Raw genomic sequence first — 22,724 nt, forward strand, 5'->3', positions numbered from 1 at the left:
AGGGAGCAAAAGAACATTGAATAATTTATTGAAAATATTTTGAGACATAACTGGAAAATACATCGAATTATATTCTATAAAATGAGTAAATATCACCTGTTTAAAATACTTTGTATCTCTTGGAAACTCTTGCCCTTAGTTTCAGGAACAATAAAGATTATGAACAGAAGGGCTGTCGCGCAAAATCCCGCAAACAGCCAGAATGTTCCTCCTTTTCCCAACGCAACATTGAGGTCATTGAAGAATTTCGTAACTACGAAAGAAACCAGCCACAACACGAAGCTTGCGACAGTGGCAAGAAAAAATTTGATATTCGAAGGCAAAATTTCTGAAGTGATTGTGTACGGCAAAGGCCCAAATCCGATATTGAATGTTACGGTATAGATAACCAGACACAAAATCGGTAGCCAAGATATATTTTTCACAGAAACGTCTGTTTCGTCCTTCAAGTAAAAGTATGAACCTAGTACGCTTAGGGAAACGATCATCCCGGTTGCTGAACAAATCAGAAGGAACTTTCTTCCTTTTCTGTCGACCATGAGAGGACCTCCAAAGCTGGCAAGGAATAAAACTATGCCTACTATGAGGGATGCAACGTCTGCAGAAACATCCGTGCCAGCATCCTTGAAAATGATCTCGGTATAAGCTAGAATAGCCCCCAATCCAGAAAGCTGCTGAAAACAACTGAGTCCGAGAGCTATACTGAAGCCTCTGATGACGTACTTTTTCTTCAGTGTGTTGATAAAATCTCCTTCCTGGTTTTTCAACTTTTCGTTTTTAATTTCTTCGATCTCATTCTTCGCATCGAACGTCAATTGTCCGTGCCTTAGTTTCTTGAGAGACAGCTCGGCTTTGTAGTCGTTTTTGTCCACATAGAAGTAAGGACTCTCTGGTGCCAGGATAGAAAAAGAGATGAAGAACACTAACGGGAATATTGCCAAAATAATATTGAACCAGAAAATGGATATATAAGGCCCCATAATGTACGGAACGAGATCGCCGAAACTGGCGAATGTACTATAAGACACCAACAGCATGCCTCTGTAGGAATCTTCCGAAATCTCCGCGACGTACATAGGCAGAACGACGTAACTAGAAGCAAGGGAGACACCTCCTACGAATCGACCGAAGTAATACCAATTTATGTTTTTTGCGAAGGCGAATGCTAAGTAGGCGGCCAAGTGAGGTAGAGCTAGAAATAATAATACTGGTTTTCGGCCTATCCTGTCCGCCAAGTACCCTACTGGAATGATGCCGCACATCGCTCCGATGTACTGCAAGGAACCGATCCAGGACTCTTCATCGTCAGTGATAGGGCTCCGTAGTGGATTGATGCTGGAATCATTTGAGTGTAGTTTCGGTAGGATTGGTGACGACCATGTTAATGTTGTGTCGCCCGTGAGTGCTAGTAGATTACCTGAAAAAAATAGTAATAATGTTAATAATTTCCTCAGTTTACCCCGATAAGTTACTGCGTAATTACAAATAATTTTTCACAAAGAAAAATGTTCTATTTATCAGTAACTTGTCGTTTTCAATAATTTTGCCCATCAGAAAAAGAGCTACAGCAATATAGAAGAAGAAAAAACAAAAAATTGATTTTATGAGATACCTTTTTCTTGGGGTGAAACTTATATTTGTGAAACTTGAAAACCATCACGAGTACGTAAGAATGAATATCGAGATTACTTCAAAAATGGACAATTAATGGGATCAAAATGGGGAATGTTCCTCAATTTGGATTATTACAGCAAATGCAAGTTTGAACAGAATAAAGTTGAGTTTAATTCATGAGTTTTTCAAATTCACTTCGAAAAGTATTCAAATTTATGTTTCAAATGTTGGGTTTTAATTTTTAAAGGGATTTGTTTCTAATTCACATATTGGCAACAGCGCTTATATCAAGTTGAAATAATTTATACGTACCTAGATATTCTACTTTAATAAAGGAAAATTATCTTTATAAATCAACAATTAGGGCAAAATATAAATTATAGTTCGATACCACCTTCAGAAGCCACATAAACAACAGTTGTTTTGTTATTTATTTATATAGAGGAAGATAGGTTAGGTGCACAAAACATCATATGTTACAGAATGTCTCGTAACTTGGAACATAAGTAAACAGAACAGCACGCCTCTGAAATATGTCATCTTTGTTTGTCTCATACAGGTAACATATTCATTGTCATTTATTAGCTATAACCGATGTTGCCAAATGGTGAAATAGAAACGAATCCCTTTAAACGTTGAATGCATTATTTCATTCCTCTTTTTTAAGTATTTAAATAATTTTTTAAAGAAAAAGGTTGAAATGATAAGTTTAAAATGCGTTGTTTCAGAGCTCTTTTATGAAAACTACTTGATTTTCGTCAGGAGGAACATTCCCCATTGTCAGAACACATTTTGAAATCAGACGGTGAACATCGAGTTGAATTGAACAGGATGAGAATGATTGTCAATGAAACAAACCTATTCATCTTTGTTTCTCAGTACTGATACTTTTATCTTTATACTATGGTACTGATAAGTCGTAGGAACATTTGGTATATAGGTGCTTCTTAGGTCTTAGATACGTACTAAGAAAGGATATTCAAATATTCAAACTGGGGTACCCCCGTGGGGGGTAAAAGGGGAGCGTTTACATATGAAAATTACCTTTTCATCAGTGCTTCTCCGTACCGCTATACTTTCGGAGGCTGAAATTTTGTATGTAGGTTCGTTTTCCGTTGTAGATGTGCAATAAGAAAGGATTTTTGAATATTCCAACTGGGACGCCTCCACTGGGTATAAAAGTGGCGCTTTTACATATGAAAATTACCTTTTCATCACTGCTTCTCCGTACCGCCATATTTTCTGAGGCTGAAATTTTGTATGTAGGTTCGCTTAACTTTGTAGATGTGAAATAAAAGATGATATTCAAAAATTTCAACTGTTCAAAATTCAAAATTTGTGATCAATGTGTTTTCAAACCATTCCTCAAAAATATTAACTTACATATTCTTATGATAGTCAACATTGCAGCCCTCAAGTTTTTTTCCACATAATTTCAAAGAATTCGGAACCCATCCTTCACTTCCTCCGCAATGCACAATGATCGCTCATGATCCTTTGTTTGCAGGCATGTTAGGCGTACACATTCTCGAACCATCAGTCCACCCTTTCGTAACTGTGTCGTGAGTGTCATACCAAGTTTCGTCCAAATAGAAAATTTGCCGTTGTTCTTTTTTATATTCAGTTATTTGTTCTAAGTATTTGTCACGCAATTCCACTATTCTTCTGTTTTCCATAACTGGTGACTTTTGTTTATTATTTTAAATCTAAATCCTAGTTTATTTATCCAATTCTGAAGAGTTTTGTCACCGCAGCTCACCTTATGGCCGGAAGTATTCAATTTCTTCCTTAGGAAGAAATTCCTGTAGGAATCTCATTGCTTTTGTAACAGTTGTATATTGTTTTTTTTTAATGATTTTATTTGATGAGCATCAAAAGGTACTGGTAATCCCGTATCACATCGCGTCTTGCGTTCATAAGGTTTGTTTTTGACATTTTACGTGCAGTTAGGAAAGGAATTTCGGTCAAATCTGAAGTTGACCGTAATAGTTTGTTACCCTCGAAACCAAACTTGGGATGTAGATTCTTATATACATTGAAACACACTCTCTGTTTTTCAATATTCAAATGCATCCGAATCTTATTCACTGGTATCTCTTTTTCGCATTGTTCACCATCGCATTGGAATCACTACACAGGAAAAAGTCTGCGTTGTTATCACACTCGTTATTACTATTAGTACTCGTCCAAGGACGCCACAAATTGAAAATTTTAAGTAATTACAACTGCACCAATATTAAATTTCAACACTCAAATCGCGATCAGTTCCTGAACTGAACATTGACAACACGACTCTTATAACCATCCTGGCATTATATTCGTCACCGTAACATGACTTTAAATTTAATTTTATGACTCTTCAGCCAATCATAAAACTCGTTTAGTAAAAATTATCCAATACGAACCGGAAATTCTTCAGTCCACGTGGACTAGTTGGCAGCGGCTTTATTTATCTGTATTGGTTTTTTTGGACTTTGAGAGCGCCGACACCTTTAAGTATGCACAATACTTCGACTGTTCCTACTACAATGAATGATGAATGTTTTAGGAGTCAATGAACAACAATGACATAATTCACATTTCAAAGCTCCTTTGACAACTGTTGAAGAAGTTGAGAAATAAAAATAATCAGCAAAGAAGAACTTGTATGGACTTGGATTTTGTCCATTTTTGAAGACGGTTGCAGATTTTAATTTCTGAAACGTTAAGATAAGTATTGTATGATTTCTTAGCTCTTTTTTTTTGATAGGCAAAATTTTTGAGTACGACAAGTTACTGGTAAATATAACTTTTTTTGTGAAAAATACTTTGAATTTACATTGTAACTTATTGAGGTAAACTGAAAAGTTTGCCCATTCTACATTTGTATAAAGTTTTCCATTACAATTTCCAGACGTCAGAAGGTGAAGATGTCCGAAGAAGGTCGATAAAAAACTAACTTCATGAACGAAAGTTCATGAAATCAAACTTTTTACAAAAATTAGGAGCAACTTTTTTGAACCATCTGTTTTTTTCTTATTAGTCAGTGGGCTATGCTTGAAGACAGGCAGTAAACAAATCTAAAAAAATGAACTTTAAATGTTCAAGCCCGTCTCGGATATACCTACACAGTTCACTCCAACTCAAGACGAGGAATGAACTACTCTGAAAGAATTTCAATTTTCAATAATTATGGAATATCATTGACTTTAGGTTGATGATGGTCACTATCTTGCACCGACAGTGGCTAAGGAGCCCGAAACCGATCTGCAAGTGTGCCCGTTCCAAAATTGAAAGTCGAGTCTTTCAGTTGTATTGCCATTTGCATATGCAGGAAATTTTCTGTGAAAATTCCTGTACTGACGCCTGTCGGATATAATCCAACGCCCTTCGTGGTATTAGCCAGGGGAGTAGTTGTTTTCTAATAGGCGTCAGTCCATTCAACCTACTGTGTATGTATATCGATACTGGCTTGAACGTTTAAAGTTCATTTCTTTAGATTTGTTTATTGCCACTCTTCAAGCGTAGCCCACTGACTAATAAGAAAGTTTTTCTTCCTCATTCAGAGGAATCGGGCAAATTACGGATATGCAGTTGATTAGTACCTCGTCCATTGGTGGAGTGACATTTTGTTATGTTTGCTCCAACTTCGGAAGAGGAATGAAATACTCCGAAAGAATTTTGATTTCCAATTGTGGAATATCATTGACTTTTGGTCGATGATGGTCACTATCTTGCACTGACGAGTGGCTAATGAGCCCGAAACCGGTCTGAAAGTGTGCCCGTTCCAAAATTGAAGGTCGACTCTTTCAGTTGTACTGCCAATTGCACATACATGATTTTTTCTGTGAAAATTCCTGCATGACGCCTGTCGGATATAATCCAACGCCTTTTGTGGTATTAGCCAGTGGAGTAGTTGTTTTTTGATAGGCGTTAGTCCATTCCTTTAGATTTACCATCTGTTTTATTTGAAGTATTCGTCATTTGCATGCATTCAAACCGATTCTCAAGATAATTTTTCCATTCTGAGGTTGATATCTGTTTTTTGAAAAAATCTTTTGGCTTTCTACTTCTCCATCAGAAGAAAAAAATAACTGCAATGAGACTCTTTTTGAAAATATGAAGCGCATGCACAGGAGTTTCTTTCAGATACAAACTAACAGAAAAAACCGTTTCCAAACAACTACTTTCACATGAACATTGGATTACACCAAAAAAATTAACCCTGTTGAAACAACTACTTTTATATGAAGATTGAATTACATGAAAATCACTTTTTTCCATCGAGTTTGTACTACAAAAATTCTTTATAGAATTGAAACAGTAATCATCCATAGGAACACTACACAATGTAATATATATGAAGAGTATTGATATAAAAAAAATTCATTTACACGGAACACTATTATCTTAAATGGTGTACTTTGAAATTTCGGGACAAGACACTTGTATCACCTCATCAGCATCGTATTGGATAACATTAAACGACTAAGCACTGATACCACATTTTACAACCGGCCAACCTCTAACGGTGGTTTGTAACAACATAAAAGCCGGCTCTAATAGCATCAACATTGGAGAAATAATCTGAAAACCTACGTACCAGCAAATACCACGATGTACGCGTAATTCATATGCATCGCCATCTCTTCTTTTTCCTGAAAATATGAGAAACAGCGATTAGAATTGAAGTCAATTTCAATTTTCTATCAACACCAACTCCAAATTTGAAACCATTACAATAAACTATTTCAACCTCCGGTATAGTCTGAATTCAACAAATCATTTCTTGTTTGAATGCGCTTGACGACAGTGTTTCGACACGAAACTGAGCCACATCAGGAAAGATCTTCAGCAGAATGGCTACTCCAGAAAGCTGGTGGAACAGACTTTGTCTAGAAGACACAAAAAGCAAAGCGTAGTGAACCTCATTGATTCATTGCATATATAAAGCATAATGCCAATATACCTACTCCTTTAATTGTCTAAAAACTCCATAATTATTGAATACCAAAGATAATAAATGTGTTCGTCCATTTTCTTGAAGAATTGATTCCTCTCACGAAGTAATATTAACAAAAACAAATTATATTGAATTAATTTACAACCAAAAAATATTACTGGAGTTTTTTCCCAACACCAAACCACCTCGACACGTGTTTCGATCATCAAGTGATCATACCAGATAAAGAAGGGAATGTTGCCCCTACTCAGAGAAATATAATGAATTCAATAGTGGTATAGTTCAAGTAAAAGATATAGTGCCCCCTACCTTCCAGCAGTTCCCCTTTAATAACACACACAAAGCGGTTTATAGTCATCGCTACATTCTGTTGGTCACCATAAAAGACGTCAAATTTAATTTTATGACTCTTCAGCCAATCATAAAACTCGGCCAGTAAAAATTATCCAATACGAACCGCCAATTCTTCAGTCCACGTGGACTAATTCGTTGCGGCATAATTCCTTTGTAGTGGTTTTTTTGGCCTTTCACTTCGCCGACAACTTTAAGATTACTATATCGGTTACTTCGACTATACTCATCGCTACATTCTATTGGTCACCGTAACATGCGGAAGACTTAGTTGAACCATTTTGTTTAATCATGAATTCCTCGATAGAAACAGGAATTTTCCCAGAGTCCTTAAAAGTAGCGAAGGTTATCCCCTTATATAAAAAAGAATCAAATAATTTACCAGAAAACTATAGATAATTGTCTCTTACATCAGTGTTTGCGAAACTATTTGAGTATTGTATGTTAGTGAGGATGATCTCTTTCATTGTGAGATTTAATCTGATACCAGATGAACAACATGGATTTGGGAAATCCAAATCAACCACAACAGCAACAACAGAAACATATATAGACATATTAAAAGAATTAGACAAAAAAAGATGTCCAATTGATATATACTGCGATCTGAGCAAAGCGTTTGATTGTTTTCCACACGATCGATTGTTAGAAAAGCTTTGGATTTATGGAAGCAGAAGAAATACACATCATTGGTTTCGGTCTTATCTTGATGGTAGAAAACAATATGCACAGATATCTCACATTAAGGATGATGGACAAAACAGCATACACTGCTCAGATTTGATATCGATAAGTGTAGGGGTACCGCAGGGCAGTGTTCTTGCACCTATATTGTTCTCTTTATATATAGCAGATATTGTTAAATACCTAGATGAACACAAACTAACACTTTACGCAGATGATCTGTCGATCCTAGTAGCAGAAAACTCCTTAGAAGCCACCCAACAAAATTGTAACGATCTAATGACAAGAATTATACTTTGGTTCTCAACAAACAATTTATATGTCAACTCTGGTAAAACAAATTTTTCAATATTTCACTCCAGACAAAAGAGGATTGAAAACATAGAAATTAAAATGAAAGAAGAAAACTAAAACAATGCGAAAATATAAAAATTTTAGGTATAATTATGAGTGACACATTAGAATGGGAATTCCATATCAGAGAAACAATATCCAAACTAAACAGCAAAATAAACCATCTGAAATGCATACTAAGAGTTCTTAACTTGTCCGTACTAAAAAATTTTTATTATGCTGAAATTCAGTCACGACTCACATATGGAATCTTATTATGGGGTTCATCATCAGCAGCTCGGAAATTATTTGTACTGCAGAAAAAATGCCTTAGAACTTTGTTGAATAAAAGTCAGAGAGTATCATCCAGATTATTATTTGCCAATCTGAAAGTACTTCCTCTCTCTTGCTTGTATATTCTAGAAATATCTTGCTACATTTTTAAAAATAAAAAAAGCATTAGCACTCATAGTAATGATCACAGTTATTGAACTAGATTTAACGACCATCTAAAAACACCTCGAAATAATTTGAATGTAACTCTCAGGGGACCTCCAATGACGTAATAATTTACAATAAGCTCCCGGAATCAATTAAAAAGGAAATTACTGACTTCAAATTCAGAAAGCATCTGAAAACTTTTTTGTTGTCGAAAATGTTTTATAATACTGAAGAATTTTATTCCAGCTAATAGGATACTTTCATTCAATAACATATTTCAATTAACTTACTATATTTTCAAAATTGTTAGTTTCAAATGTGAAATTTCTACCTAAATATGTAATTTGTGACGTGTTTTATATTACTTTTACTGTAATCTGTAAAGCCAATGAATAAATTGAATTGAATTGAATTGAATCTTCAAGAGGAAGATCCGAGAACGCCTAATGCATTCCAAAAAGGTCACTCTTTGCGGCGTGATCGTTCCATATTTCTTTGAGAATGACGTTGGCCAGGCCATCATTGTCAACGGCGTGCATTATAGGTCAATGATTATCGACGTCTTTTGGCCTGAATTGAATAATCTGGACACCAACGACATGTGATTTTAACAGGACGGCGATTCATGCCACACTGGATATTCTGCACAAGCCATTTGGGGGGATGGTCACCTCACGAGGTAATGTGACATGGCCACCAAGATCGTGTAATTTGACCCCGTTACACTTTTTCTTCTGGGATTTTCTTAACTCGCAAGTGTATGTGAATAAGCCACAAATCATAGCTGTCCTCAAAGCCAACATAACCTAAGTTATCAGTCAAATTCAGCCTGATTTATGTGCCAGAGTCATGAAAATTGGACGTTTTGGATACGCTTCACCCACAGAAGCATGACTGATATTCGAACGATGTTATTCACATAATGGTATCAATAGGTATTTCAAAGGAAAAAAAAATATCGATGATATTTTATTTAGAATTTAAAGACGGGAAGCACTTAATGAAAGACCTTATATTTGTGACAGGCTTAAGTTATTTATGAACCACACTAAACGTAAATTATTACCTGAAGGCGGAAAAATGATATTTGAACCGTCATAAACTAACATGACAACAGGTCCATAACTCAATAATTTACGAACAATCAGAGAACTCGGACGGTTGGCTGTCCTTGTTCATCTTTCACTGCCTGAACCACTGTGCATGCTGTTTTTGGCAAGTGCATTGGATGGGGAGGTAGGGGTTGGGCAAACCGGCCATCGGATGCCTGCTTCCACGTAGCCCCGCTGGATACGGGGATGACAGAATCACTTGTGGTTCTGTTATTCCCTAACTGAATGGCAATCCAAAGATGGTATCCTAAGATGTATGTTTCCGTGCCGTGAGGATGAATGACACAGAGCCTATCAGCTGTTTCTACGAAACCTTCGAGATACACGGCGCCCTCTTGTCGTAGCATCGCCTTGTCACGGTAATGCGGAGCTCTGCTGTGGTTGGCCTTCTTTCTCTAGCTACTCGTGGGACTTTTATGGACAGAGTAAACTTAAAATATCTTTCTGACGCTGAGTCTACAGAGCTTACGACTCCAACTGACCTCCCTGTAAAGAGCTCTCAGCTCTTCAACTCCTGATCCTCTATAACTAAACCTAAAAAATAAGTTTGGTGGTGCAGCCAGGAAACGACTGAGTCGTTTCCTCAAGAGCGGGGTACCTTATAAAACCGCCTTGCACCAAATTCTTGAGCGGCGAAAGCAGAATCTGTCTCAGGTGGAGGAACAAACCCCCATGAGCAAAACCAGAGGCGAAAACCCTGCACGGTTGAATCTAAGGCATCGTCAGGTGTAGCTGACGTACAAAAACCCTCATATGGGAAGGTTGTCGCGGGTATCAAGGTGGGAATCTTGTACCTTGACTATCCGACTACATCATTAACGATGAAACAGCAGAGCATATACTTTGTGCCTACCCCGCCGGGGACCGGCGGGGTATGCACAGATAGAAGCACAGGTAGAAGAGTTCGGCAGAGCCGTACTCTTACCATCTGACCTGAGAGACCACTCACCATACAAACTAATCGTCTTCGTTAAGAAGCTGTGTTTATTTGGCCGAGTGTGAATAGGTGTGAGCCACAATAAACCCTTGCTGGTTGCGGTGGGGGTCGAATAGACCCACTCACTTTGGACCTAATCTAACCTAACCTCATGAGAGCTTTTTTCTTGAAACGACCTAACGAATCACCCTTTGAAGTTCCGTACTGTAACAAGGAAACACCCTGTATATTTAAGTATATTCTAACGCCCTTGCTCACAAATAAAAAAATCAGAATAGTGTCACTCTTACTTAAAAACTCATAACCTGCTTCCGACTTTTAAAGTAGCTTGCCTGTGACAAAAAACGTTTGATACTTCAAGTTTGGAATGTAACAGTTTCAAGTAATTGCTCCTGCTATTGTATTTTTCAAAAGCTTTTATTTAACTTGACTTGTATGTATGCTAACAAATCTTGCAAGTTCAATTTGACCCACTTCCCGGTATCCGATTGACCTGAAATTTTGCATGCTGGTCCAGAACCGATGACAATGCATGTTAATCATAAACATGACCTGATGCTGCTGCCAGGATCGGCTCCGTACGAGAGATCTCCTCAGCGGTAAATAGCAGGGACACGAAATTTTGTATACGCATTCGTTTATGATAGGCAGTTGGTAGGTCCACCATGAAATAGATGCCACATCCAGGGTTGGCTTCAATAAAAAAATATATTTCTAGAAAAAAAAAAGGAAATTAACCTTTTACCTTTAAATACCTAATTCCCGACTCTTAAAAGAAGACAATTGATGGTGTAGTAGTTGTAAGAACCCATATTTATTTGCATTGTAGAAAATACTATTATCTACCACCCTCTAAGTTCCCAGAGTAAGAGGGTCCATCACGCAATGTGAGCAACAAGCACAAAAGGCATACCATGATTTGTGTAATTTGGTGAGATAGGCGTTCTTAGCATTGGTCTGCAACCCGTCTAGGAGAAGGAAAACTCCAAAATCAAACCCGGAACGGTGTTTCGTCAGGCTCGAGTAAGCTCTATGCTGAAAAAAGTGGCACATATTTCACCAAATTACTACCCAAGTCAAGGTGAGGCCGTGCCGAGGACTGAGTGACATCAGGGTGTAAAATGATGTCGTGAACGTACCACCTCAGGGCACTGGAGCTCACTCTGTTGTATATTAGCTCTTACCCTGCTAAACGAAGCTCTGGGAGGGTTGACAAATATTTCTTCGGTACTCGTGGGAACACTATGGGAAATAAAGAAACATCAACAGGAAAAGGTTAGAGAAAGGGAAATTGAAACGAAATGAAAAACTTGCCAATGAAAGTGTTAACTTGAAACGCCAGAGGCCTCCTGATAGAAGAATTAGACTGTTCGAAATTAACTGGGACTCGGCCATGTAATAATGACGCCATCAATGAAATGAATAGACTAAGAAATATAACAAGCTAATTTTTTTTTAAGGAATGCCGGAGGAGTAGGTACCTACCTACTTCTATAGAGTATAGTTTATCCTAATAATAGTTTTCCCCGTTCCAGAAGTTTTTATGTTGAAGGACTCTCCGTTTTATAGATGGACTTTCGTATTGATCGATAACTAACGATTGAAACTAAAAAATATAAAATAAAATAATAATAAAAAGCTGTTTAAACAAGCTTTTATTTAAGTGCCCTAAAAAGATAAAAATAAAATTTTAAATCTCATTAACCACATTCATTTATGACTTTACAGAATTGAAATTATAATAAAAGCTTGTCGCGATAATTTCAATTTGTAATTGAAATTTTGTAATTAGGTAGGCACATACTAAACTTGTAAGCAATTCATAATGTTTGTAATCAAATAAAAAGTGTCGTGAATGCTTAAAATGTGGAAATTCAACCTTGAATAACTTTTATGCACACATAGGATTTATCGGATTTGAAATTTATTGCAGTACCTAGTTGATCTGTCAGAATGTTTCTCAATTTAAATTTCATCTGAATGAATATGTAGAGATTTATTCTAGGCATCGCGACAAGCTTTTATTATAAACGAGGGTAAACGCAGACCACACTAAGGCCAAAATTTGAGTTGATGAATCAATAACTTATTCAAGACAAGCCTTCGAGAGGCTGGGAGAAGCGTTTCTTTTCATACGAATAACATCATAAAACAATAACCAGTTATTGAGAGGCCAGGGCCAACCTGTGGAAGATCAGTATAAACCCTTACAAGAGTCAGGGGATACTGTTCACCCGGAAGGAAACGTCACATTCAACGGACGGCAGAGAATAGGAATGACGAGATCTGCCCGACAAAACCTATTACCAATAATAGGCCGAAGAAGCAACATGGGACTGAAAGTGAAGCTGCTGATGATAAAGACTGAACATTAACTACATAGACGTTTATATGAGACAACACGCAGAAGACGTGTTTGACAGAATTCGAACGCACGACAATCCAGCGCTACGCCATCTACACAATGCACTGAACAGGGATGACCCCCGATTCCGAGAGAGAGAGATAAACACCGAAAGCCAACCAAGCAGAACCAACGTTCACCTCCGAGAGTCGCCATCAGGCGGCTCCGGTAAGTATAAAATGTTTTTGACAGATAACAAACACTACCCTTTCAGGTTTAACGAGAAAAACTCGACCGCGATCTCTTTTAGAACAATAGTCTCCGGTTAGGTTTTGGGGACCCCATGCAAAAATTCAGTTAGGAAAGCCAAGATAAAACAAAACATTAAATTAGAAGTAAAAGCACCTAAAGGCTGACTTTCGACCGAAGCGGGTCAGATGTCAATCTTGCTGAAGTGCCTATTAGCAAGGATTGAGGACCGCTCACGTAAGAGCGGGTGTGCAAGGAATGGGATATTAAGTTTCCTCACAAAACTTATTTTGGGAGGGGGTATGCTATCTCTATCAACTTCAATTTGGAGTTATAGAAAATTATTTCGTGGACTTTTTTGATGTTTTCGTCGGTACCAGCCTCTTTGAGGCGTCCATTGCGTGCATCGTCCTCGTTGCTCATTTCACCTCGTTTAAACATAGCAAACCACTTCTCAACTATTGATTTTCCTGGTGCAAAGTCCGAATAATGTTTATCAAGCTTCAACAATTTTTTTTCGCTATAAACCAGTGTAACACACGAATAGTCCGACAGCTGTGTCTGGACTCGTGTCTTTTGAAGGTTAGCGTTGAATAAAAATCATATGGATTTCTGCCCACCTAATACTTTTCTTCCGTTGTCACTCACTGAAAATATTTACAACTAGTCGGTTCAGTGTAGGTATTCTCGCCACATATCAAAATAATATATTATTTTTCCTGAAGATACAGTACTGAGTTACAAAAATAGGGGTCAAATATAATTTGTTTTTGGCGGTTGAGATAGTAGTTTTACACCTGATATTTCATGGCCTACATAAATTACGTAATCAGTAATGCTGATGCTGAATTGTATCGCGATGGCTGTTATGTTTGAACCCTTCTTTTTCTATGAGTAATTCACAAGAAATATTCTGAATCCGCCCCTGCTCAGACTTCGATCTACATACAGAAATTGCCTAACAGACAATCTTCTTAAACACCACTAAAATTATAATTACAATTATCTCAGTATTTCGATTCCAATCTACAGCTATTACGTCTAGCTTTCGTTAATGATAATAATAATCCAGATTGAAGATTAGATAAGGTCAAGATCAAAGATCATTCTTCGATTTGACGTCACTGACAGACTAGCTGTTTTTAGGTTGGGTATATTAATTAGTTAATGCTAAATAACAATTGAAATATTAACTCACCTCCCTATTCAAGTTATATGAAAAACGACTTTACTTATATTCTCGTTCATTATATAATTATAAGAAAGCTGTAGTTACAGGAACACACGTAACAATATACCACATCACGAATGTACTTATTAAAGTTAATAATTCATTATTATAGAGGAATTTCAGTCCGGATTTAGAGTTTACTATGTCAGTATCGGCACATCGTTTGCTAAAATAAAATATTCTTATCGCGGTCTGGTTGTTACCTACTTTGAGCTCATTATTGTTAGTGGTGGCTGGTTTAGTACCTACCTAAATTGCTGACGCGAAAATATACGTATGTCGAAATATGTCCTTCATGGCCTAGATATTTGAAATTCTCATCTAAAATATTCCTTTGAGTGAAAAATAGAACTGGACTCGCTGGAGAATGAGTAAATACTTTTCCATAATAGTCTATTTCCATACTCCGCTGCCTATTTCCATAGGCAGCGGAATCATTTTCAGGTGTCTGTTCCATAGGCGTACATACTTGAGTCGGTAAAAAAGTGAAAACCTGGCAAATAAAGTGGAATCACCAATAGGTGATTCTCGCTATCATTTACGCGGTTATTTTCATCAAGAACTCTTCTTGGTCCTACACATATGATGCGTTTCGAGCGGCCACCTCTAGGGAGGAGTGTCCGCTGAGGAGATATTATGAGTTTTCCCTCCCTATCAAAGCCTTGATACGGGAGATAAATCGCCTGAGAAGGCTCTATCAGCGAACCCTTTTCCCAGGGGATAAAATTCCGGCAAGCAGTCAAACAGACTATCATTGATCATCGGAACGAAAGGTGGGAGGAGCTTTTGGAATCCTTTGAGCCTGGGGATGACGAGGTATGGCGAATCACCCGCAGACTCAAAGTGAAGAAGACTGCTCCCCCGCACATTCGTGGAGTGTGTACTCCCCCGCCGACAAAGCGTTGGCTTTTGCTGACTCGATGGAACGTCAGTTCCAACTTAACGTCGACGACAACGATGATATCGATCGCGATATGCAGTTGGAATATCGGGTTAACCGCATCCTCAGGGAAGATGACAACGATAATATCCGCCCGGCTTCTGTGGAAGAGCTGAAGGGTTACATCAAGGCCGCAAAGGCTAAGAAAGCTCCGGGGGTCGATTCAATAAACAATAGGTTGTTGAAGAGGCTTCCAGACAACTGCGTCAAGAATCTTCTTGATATAATAAACAATTCGTTGGTCCTCAGATACTTCCCCAGAAGGTGGAAGCATGCGATCATCGTCATGCTCCCGAAACAGGGTCAGAACCCGCTGTTCCCACAGAACTATCGCCCGATCAGTCTGCTTTCGTCGGCGGCTAAGCTGGCTGAAAGAGTCGTTCTGCAAAGGTTCAACAAAAAAGTTGAAGACCGAAATGTTGGTGGAGACCACTCCACCGAGTTATAGGCTCTGAGACTGGTCGAAAACACCATTCAAGAATTAAACAACCGTCAAGTTCACGTTGTCCTTTTAGATATCGAAGGCCTTTGACCGTGTAGGGCACTAAGGTCTTCTACACAAACTAGACGCGTTCGACCTGCCTCGGGGACTGATCCGGTGGATCGGGTCTTTCCTGAAAGACAGAACATTTCAGGTTAGAGTAGAGGACTCTCTGTCTGACAACAGAAAGATCCTCGCTGTGCTCTCTCCCACGTTATACTCGCTCTACACCAGCGACCTCCCGAGGTCCGAGCGTGTAAAGGTGTCTCTCTATGCCGATGATACGGCTCTCCTCTTCCATGGGTCAGGAGCTCGGGATTGTCTACATGCAACGTGCATTGAATGATCTCGAGTGCTGGTACTTCGAGTGAAACATCCGAGTGAACCCAGAAAAAACTCAGGCGATAACCATGGGAAGAACGATATCTTCTCCGGCTAGGAAAGTGAGGGTTAGAAGGGAGATAAATTGGCAAACGCGGATGTAGTACCTCGGTCTTCTAATAGACCATAGGCTCACCTGGAACCCGCACATTATATTTGTTAAAACAAGGATCGAGAGCCGGATATATAGTCTGTACCCTCTGATCAACAGAAGATCTAAAATGAGCGTTAAAAACAAAATTACCATCAACAACTTGATGTTCAACCTTGTCATCATGTATGCTTCAGGCGTCTGGGGACAAGCGGCTCCGTCTAATACCTCCATTCTGGAGAGATTGCAAAACAAGATAATACGGATGATTGTGAATGCTCCGTGGTTCGTGCGGAATGAAGCCATTCGCAGAGATTTGCAACTGCCTTCCATTCGGCAGTCCATTCAGTCGAGGATCAGCGAGTTTTTGATCACGCAGTAACGCACGATAATGCGTTAGTTAGGGAAGCTATAGATTATGCTGTAGACGACTCCTCCTGATATAGAAGGCCCCGACACTGTCGAGTGAGGGCCCTATGTCCTCCGGTAACAGATGAAACATTTGTTCATCCATCTCACCCCAGCCAGGTAGGGGTACACCGTGAAGGTGTACCCCAACGTGAAGGTGACCCATTTTTCTCTCTGACAATTACCAGTTGAAAAGGGTAAGGGAGCCAGGCTCCAACCTGACGTAAATCAAAATGGCTATCGTGTGGTCCTACACATTTTGTCGTCTTCAATCGAGGACCGCCTGCCCGGTACTGATACAGGCTGAAACAGCTGGGAATGATCAGAATAGTAGTCGCATATTAATATTTTGATTCTTATGGAATTATTTTTCAGCAGCTTGACATAGGAAGTTTTTTCTCAATTTTTCGTTCGGCCCCAAGCGGGAAAACCCACGGTACCCCAGTGACGACACTTTTATCGAGGGGTTTAGAACATCCATCAGGAGACGATGCTAACTTGGTTAGCGAAACGATCGTCGAGAGACAGTGTTTTGTTCTGGTGTGGAAAAAATGTTTTCTTTTGATAGGGCTGGAAATTTTTATGTGGTTATAAATTCGTAAGTGGCTTTTCAGTTCGTTCTAAAGTTGGTAGGTAAATTAATTTACCCCAAAATATCAGGTTAGATTTTTATTGAAAGAATATAATTATATTCAATTTCGTTATTTTCAATAATCTATCCGATTTGTGAAAGATGAAAACATATACATTGATTGTACTTACGCACCTTGGGATAACTACGGTACAATGCAATTTTAAGACACTTGCAGCAGTTTGCATGCACCGCACGCACTAACTAAACTTTCTATTGGAGACCTGAATCTTAATTGAGAGCACATTGAACCGAGAATCTGCGTCTATGAATGGAAGGATATGGGGAATACCGAATACCAAACGTCTGGGAATTAAAATATTCCTGAATCCGCAGTTGCAATTGCAAAATAAATAAATCAGGAGTAGTTTATACTGAGATAGCCGTACTATGTCAGTGTTGCCAATTCCTGAAAAATTTCCCGAAATTCAAGATAAGTATATTCACCTTTGTTAAGTGCGGACCGGAAAAGGGGGTTGTTTTAGTGGATTTATGCAACAATAACTAATTACTAGTAACTAAGGTTATATCATTCATACAGATATAACACAACCACAATTATTCTTCATTCGAGAATTCACTATAGGGAATTCAAAATGCGCGGTAGTCGTTCTGTTATGAACGAGAGGTAAACACATAATGGCCATATTCTCCGTAAATTATCAAGCCTGGCTCAGATCTTAAGCTCGCTTAATTCATAAATTTTATACTGTAACAGCCAGCTGAGCTGAGCTGAGCTGAGCCAGCTGAGCTGAGCTGAGCTGAGCCAGCTGAAAATAAGGCCTTCAATATTGGTGACCTAGAGCCTTTCAGCCAAGCTTTTATTACCCTAAACTCTGTTCGTCCAACAAACAAAATAATCCAAACTATGATAGATGCGTTATCAAATCAAGATCACCACGAACATTTGCATCTTTTAGGTAAAATGAACAAGCATCCTCACGCTGGCCAATCAGATTTAACTGCAATTGGCTGGCAAAATTCATTGTTTGAGGTATTTCGCTACAGGGTCGGGGTGATCAGTTACGTACATGTACATGTACAGTATTTTGAAGATTAAACATTTTGAAATGTCAAGTACTGATACGACTGAAGAAACTTCAAATTAGTGCCCCTACGCCTACCTTAAAAAGACAAAAAAAATTGCACCTAAATATTAATGAAAGAAGTATAATTACGAACAATTACAAATATCAAACTGAAGCAAATGTTATTCGTACGAAAAGAAACGCTTCTCCTGTTCCAACCAAAACAAAATGAATTTCTTTTCAGGAAAAAAAATCCTATACCCAACCGCATGTTATTAAAAAAAATCGGTCGTTCCTTAGTGCGACTCTGTACAAGCAGCCTTGTCTAGGAGATCACGTGCACTATGCATGAAAACGTTTTGGCGCACTCCATTGCTCAGATGGACAGAGTCTGCGGTGGGGACAGAATTATAGTCGAAGTAACTGGTATTGTGAATAGGTAAAGGTGTCGGCGCCCTCAAAGGCCTAAAAAACCAATACTAGTGAATGAGATTCGGATGCATTTGAATATTGAAACACAGAGGGTATGTTTCAATGTATACAAGAATCTACATCTCAAGTTTGGTTTCGAAGGAAACAAACTATTTCAAGTAACATCAGATTTGACCGAAATTCCTTTCTTAACTGTACGTAAAATAGTCAAAAACAAACCTTATGAACGCAAGACGCGATGTGATACGGGATTACCAAAACCTTTAGATGTTCATCTAATAAAATCATTGAAAAAAACAATATACAACTGTTACAAAAGCAATGAGATTCCTGAAACAGAAATCATGAGGAAGAAATTGAATACTTCCGGCCATAACGTGAGCTGCTGTGATAAAACTCTTCAGAATTGGATAAAGAAACTAGGATTCAGATTTGAAATAATAATCAAACGTCAAGCAGTTATGGATAGCAGAAGAATAATGGAACTGCCTAACAAATACTCAGAACAACTAACTAAATATAGACAAGAACAACAGCAAATTTTCTATTTGGACGAAACTTGGTATGACACTCACGACACACTTACGAAAGGGTGGACTGATGGTTCGAGGATGTGTACGCCTAATATGCCTGCAAACAAAGGATCGCGACTAATCATTGTGCATTGCGGAGGAAGTGAATGATGTCTTCCGAAGTCTTTGAAATTATGTGGAAGAAAACTTGAGGACTGCAATGTTGACTATCATAAAAACACTATCATTAGCTAATATTTTCGAGGAATGGTTTGAAAACACATTGTTCCCAAATTTGGATGCGAATAGTGTAATAGTTCTTGACAACGCTTCCTATCATTCGCGACAGCTCATCAAAGTACCGAATGGAAATTCGAGGAAAGCTGAAATACAAAGTTTTTCAATGGTTCTACTCAAACTGATTATAGTACTGTCAGCTGTCGAAAGCGCTCGCATATAATAAATAGAAGTCATAAAGCTTCAAATCCTTTTTGTGACATATGTTTATATAAAATATACTGAAAATAAAGGAAAATTAGTTGTATCATTCAAATATATATATTGTATATATATATATATATATATATATATATATATATATATATATATATATATATATATATATATATATATATATATATATATATATATAATAGTTATTGTGATTTTTATATAATCAGAAATGATTATTGAATAACGAAAGGAGAACTGTTGGAAGGTAGTTGCACTATATCTTTTACTTGAACCATACCAAAATATGTAACAAATACACGTATAAATGACATATATTCATTACCTACAACATTCAACATTCCCTCCTTGCGCTAATTTTCCTTCCCAACAAAAAAGTTCTCATTTAACTTTTTTTTGCTGGACCATGATTGATTTATATTGTGACAACTTGTGACTCACTTGTGACAAGTAGTAGTTTGGTGCATGATAACCGACTCTGAAAACTAAGTTACACCTCAAAATGTTAACTCAACTCCCTTGGCGGCCGAACCAGTTTCCAGTCAGATGTAAATTTCGTCAAGTGTCTTTTATATTTTCTGTTTTTCGTCATTGTTGACCGTTCGAGTTAGCGGTAATTCCCCCCACCTTCACACTGGTTGATCTCAAAATCCCTATATAATTACTGAAATAATTAAATCTTGAATCACATTGTGATTATTAGGTTATTTCAATAGTTTTGTCCGTTTCTGAGTCTACTTAAACTGTAATATCTCAGTGAATACTTAAACAATTCAATCGAAATAAGCCTCATTTGAATCAGTGCAGGTCAATGTAACATTTGGCCGTTAACTCCGTCAGCATAAAAAATGTGTGTTCGGGATTCGATGAAGTCGACGAATGCCATTTTCCTTGGTTCTGATTGGCAAAGGTTCTACCGGTGAGAAAGTTATCGAAATGCTTGAAGAAATGATAGTCGGTTGGCTAGAGGTCTGGGGAGTATAGTGGGTGAAGCAGAACTTTGACACTCAATTCGGACGATTATTTGTGAAACAGGCGTTGTAGTGGAGCGAGATCGAACCTCCTCTGTTGACCAGAGCCGGCTGCTGCTGACGTAATTTTCGGCATATTTCGTCAAATTTCTCTAAAAAGGACTCTGCTATGATTGTATGGGCCGATTGCACTAAATCTCACTAGCCGCTGACCACCAGAAAGTAACCATGGTCTTTTTAGGTGGGTTTTCACCTGTGGGATGTGACTGGGTGGGTCATCGGTGTTTAACCACTGTCCTGAACGTCTGTACGAGTGAAGAATAAAAGGATAGCTCTGATTCAGCGAATGATTGAGGAAATGAACATAAGGGGAGCGCGGACCGGAAGGGGCTCCATGATGGTAATTCGGGTAATAAAAAAGCACACCAAGAGGCCACTGAAGGAATGAACAAAGATAATGCCACATGGGAAGTCAATCGAATGAGTAATAATAGAAAGGAGAGAGGAAGAGGATTGAGGAAGGTATCACGGAAGAATGGCAGATAGAGTGGAAAAACGGTATGACTGGGCGAGTGCTCTACAGATTCCGTTGAACCTGTTGGGGAAGGCAGTTCAATTGTTCACGGGGCATGATAATTTTCTGAGATATCTGGCCAGGTTAAGCCTAGGTCCGGAGGTACCCTGCCCATGTGGATGAGGGGGGCCTGAAACGGCAGATCATATGATTGAGACATGTATGGACGAAGACGAAGTTGGGTGGTGAGGATGGAAAGAACAGCTCGATAAAAAAAGGCTCGAATGAATAGATACGAGTCGCTAACGAATAGGCAGAGAGCGTGGTGAAGGATGAACGGGACAGATGAGAGGCAGGCTGCCAGCTCGCCCTCCCAATCTTCCCAATCTGGACAGATCATGTCCAATGTACACTGTACTGCTTTATGGACCTTGAATGTCTAGGTTTTCCGGGAAGCAATGTACTTAGCTAGCTGCTGATAACAATGATGAGTGGCTACTGATAAATTAATAATTTATGTTAGCATATATGGATCTATTGGGCTTATCATAGAGTGTCGTGATTAGAATTGAATAAAGTTGGGTCTTCTGCTCTCGCTGGTTCGTCCCTTCGTGTGTCGTGTGTCGTGTGTCGGCGGCACGAGGGGGAGGGGTGAGTTCGAAGGAGTAGGGGTTCCCTTGACAGAAGTGGCGTTAGATAGAGGGAAGCAGTGCTGCCGTTAAGGTACTATTGTACCGCATTCGGTACTATTCCATGATTTTGATACGAAGATACTACCCGGATCAATATGTAGACTATTCGGTACTATTTACTATAATCCCAATGTTTTACATTTTCACGTTGACTCCCAACGAGTACAGTAAAAAATAACAACAATATGTGTGGCAACAATGCAATTCCGTGTTTCAAGTTCCAGATCAGCAAATACCGTACTTCTGTCAAAATTGCGAGCTATCATCATAACTCTGCATTGTTTAATCCTGTGTTCTGTATTGTGCCTGTGAACTGTGGTTCTGTCATCTGTCAGTCAGTCAGCAGAACAGCAGTTTCAACTTCTAACCTCACACCTCACCTTGAGAAATTGGTTTTATTGTTTTGTCAAAATAAAAAGGAATATGGACAGGTAAAAATAAATTCTCGAATCTAGCTACTTGGAAACGTCTTTAGTATTGTTCATTCTATTGTGACAGAAACCTAATTAAAACAAAACACATTTGCAATCGTGAAAGAGCAATTTGAAGAAGGAAAAAGACACCTTTTTATCTAATGTTCTGATTATGATCTTTCTCTTAAGGAATATTTCTTAGTTTCCAGCAAATTTTTTACTTCATATATTTTCCGAATTTAAATGGATAACATTATTACACGTTTGGCATTACTGGCATTTGGTCTGAAATGACTTATGCGCATGTGCCATGTCTAGTCTTGCGCAGTACATTTTGAGTACTATTTTCTTGTAAATTTCGGTACTTTTTGAATTGACGTTGCGGCAGCACTGGAGGGAAGACGCTCAGTTGTAAAGCTTACGAGCTAGGGCAACATTGGGCTATGGCATTATTAATGCCCTGAACGTCTCCGGTTGTCGCGGAGGATTAACTTTTCATTAAACGTGATGATCCGATCCAA

At 38.4% G+C, this 22,724-nt stretch overlaps 1 protein-coding gene across 4 annotated transcripts; it reads right to left on the reverse strand.

The window, feature by feature from the left end:
* Nucleotides 1–12: 12 nt before the first annotated feature.
* Nucleotides 13–17,472, reverse strand: LOC111516917 (trehalose transporter 1-like protein). 4 transcript variants are annotated; one of them, XM_074173024.1, is made up of 3 exons: nt 17,306–17,472; nt 6,197–6,251; nt 13–1,417 (listed from the first exon to the last, which is right to left on the reverse strand). In XM_074173024.1, the coding sequence occupies exons 2-3, from the start codon at nt 6,237–6,239 to the stop codon at nt 93–95; spliced, it is 1,368 nt and encodes a 455-aa protein (XP_074029125.1). In that variant the 5' UTR covers nt 6,240–6,251; nt 17,306–17,472; the 3' UTR covers nt 13–92. The 4 variants fall into 4 exon arrangements, with proteins under 4 accessions (XP_074029125.1, XP_074029120.1, XP_074029144.1 ...); XM_074173019.1 differs by lacking the exon at nt 17,306–17,472 and adding an exon at nt 14,206–14,466; XM_074173043.1 differs by lacking the exon at nt 6,197–6,251 and having other exon boundaries at nt 17,306–17,469.
* Nucleotides 17,473–22,724: the final 5,252 nt, after the last annotated feature.

This window comes from Leptinotarsa decemlineata, unplaced genomic scaffold, assembly GCF_025532065.1.
Source record: "Leptinotarsa decemlineata unplaced genomic scaffold, Ldec_3_MD MMD2_P_RNA_scaffold_12, whole genome shotgun sequence".
Classification (NCBI taxonomy): Eukaryota; Metazoa; Arthropoda; class Insecta; order Coleoptera; family Chrysomelidae; genus Leptinotarsa; species Leptinotarsa decemlineata.

Excerpts from the sequence above, each read along its gene's own strand:
- LOC111516917 (XM_074173024.1), bottom strand. The coding sequence starts at position 6,239 with ATGGCGATGCATATGAATTACGCGTACATCGTGGTATTTGCTG. Across the intron at positions 1,418-6,196 it reads GTACATCGTGGTATTTGCTG|GTAATCTACTAGCACTCACG; the intron begins GTACGTAGGTTT and ends TATTTTTTTCAG.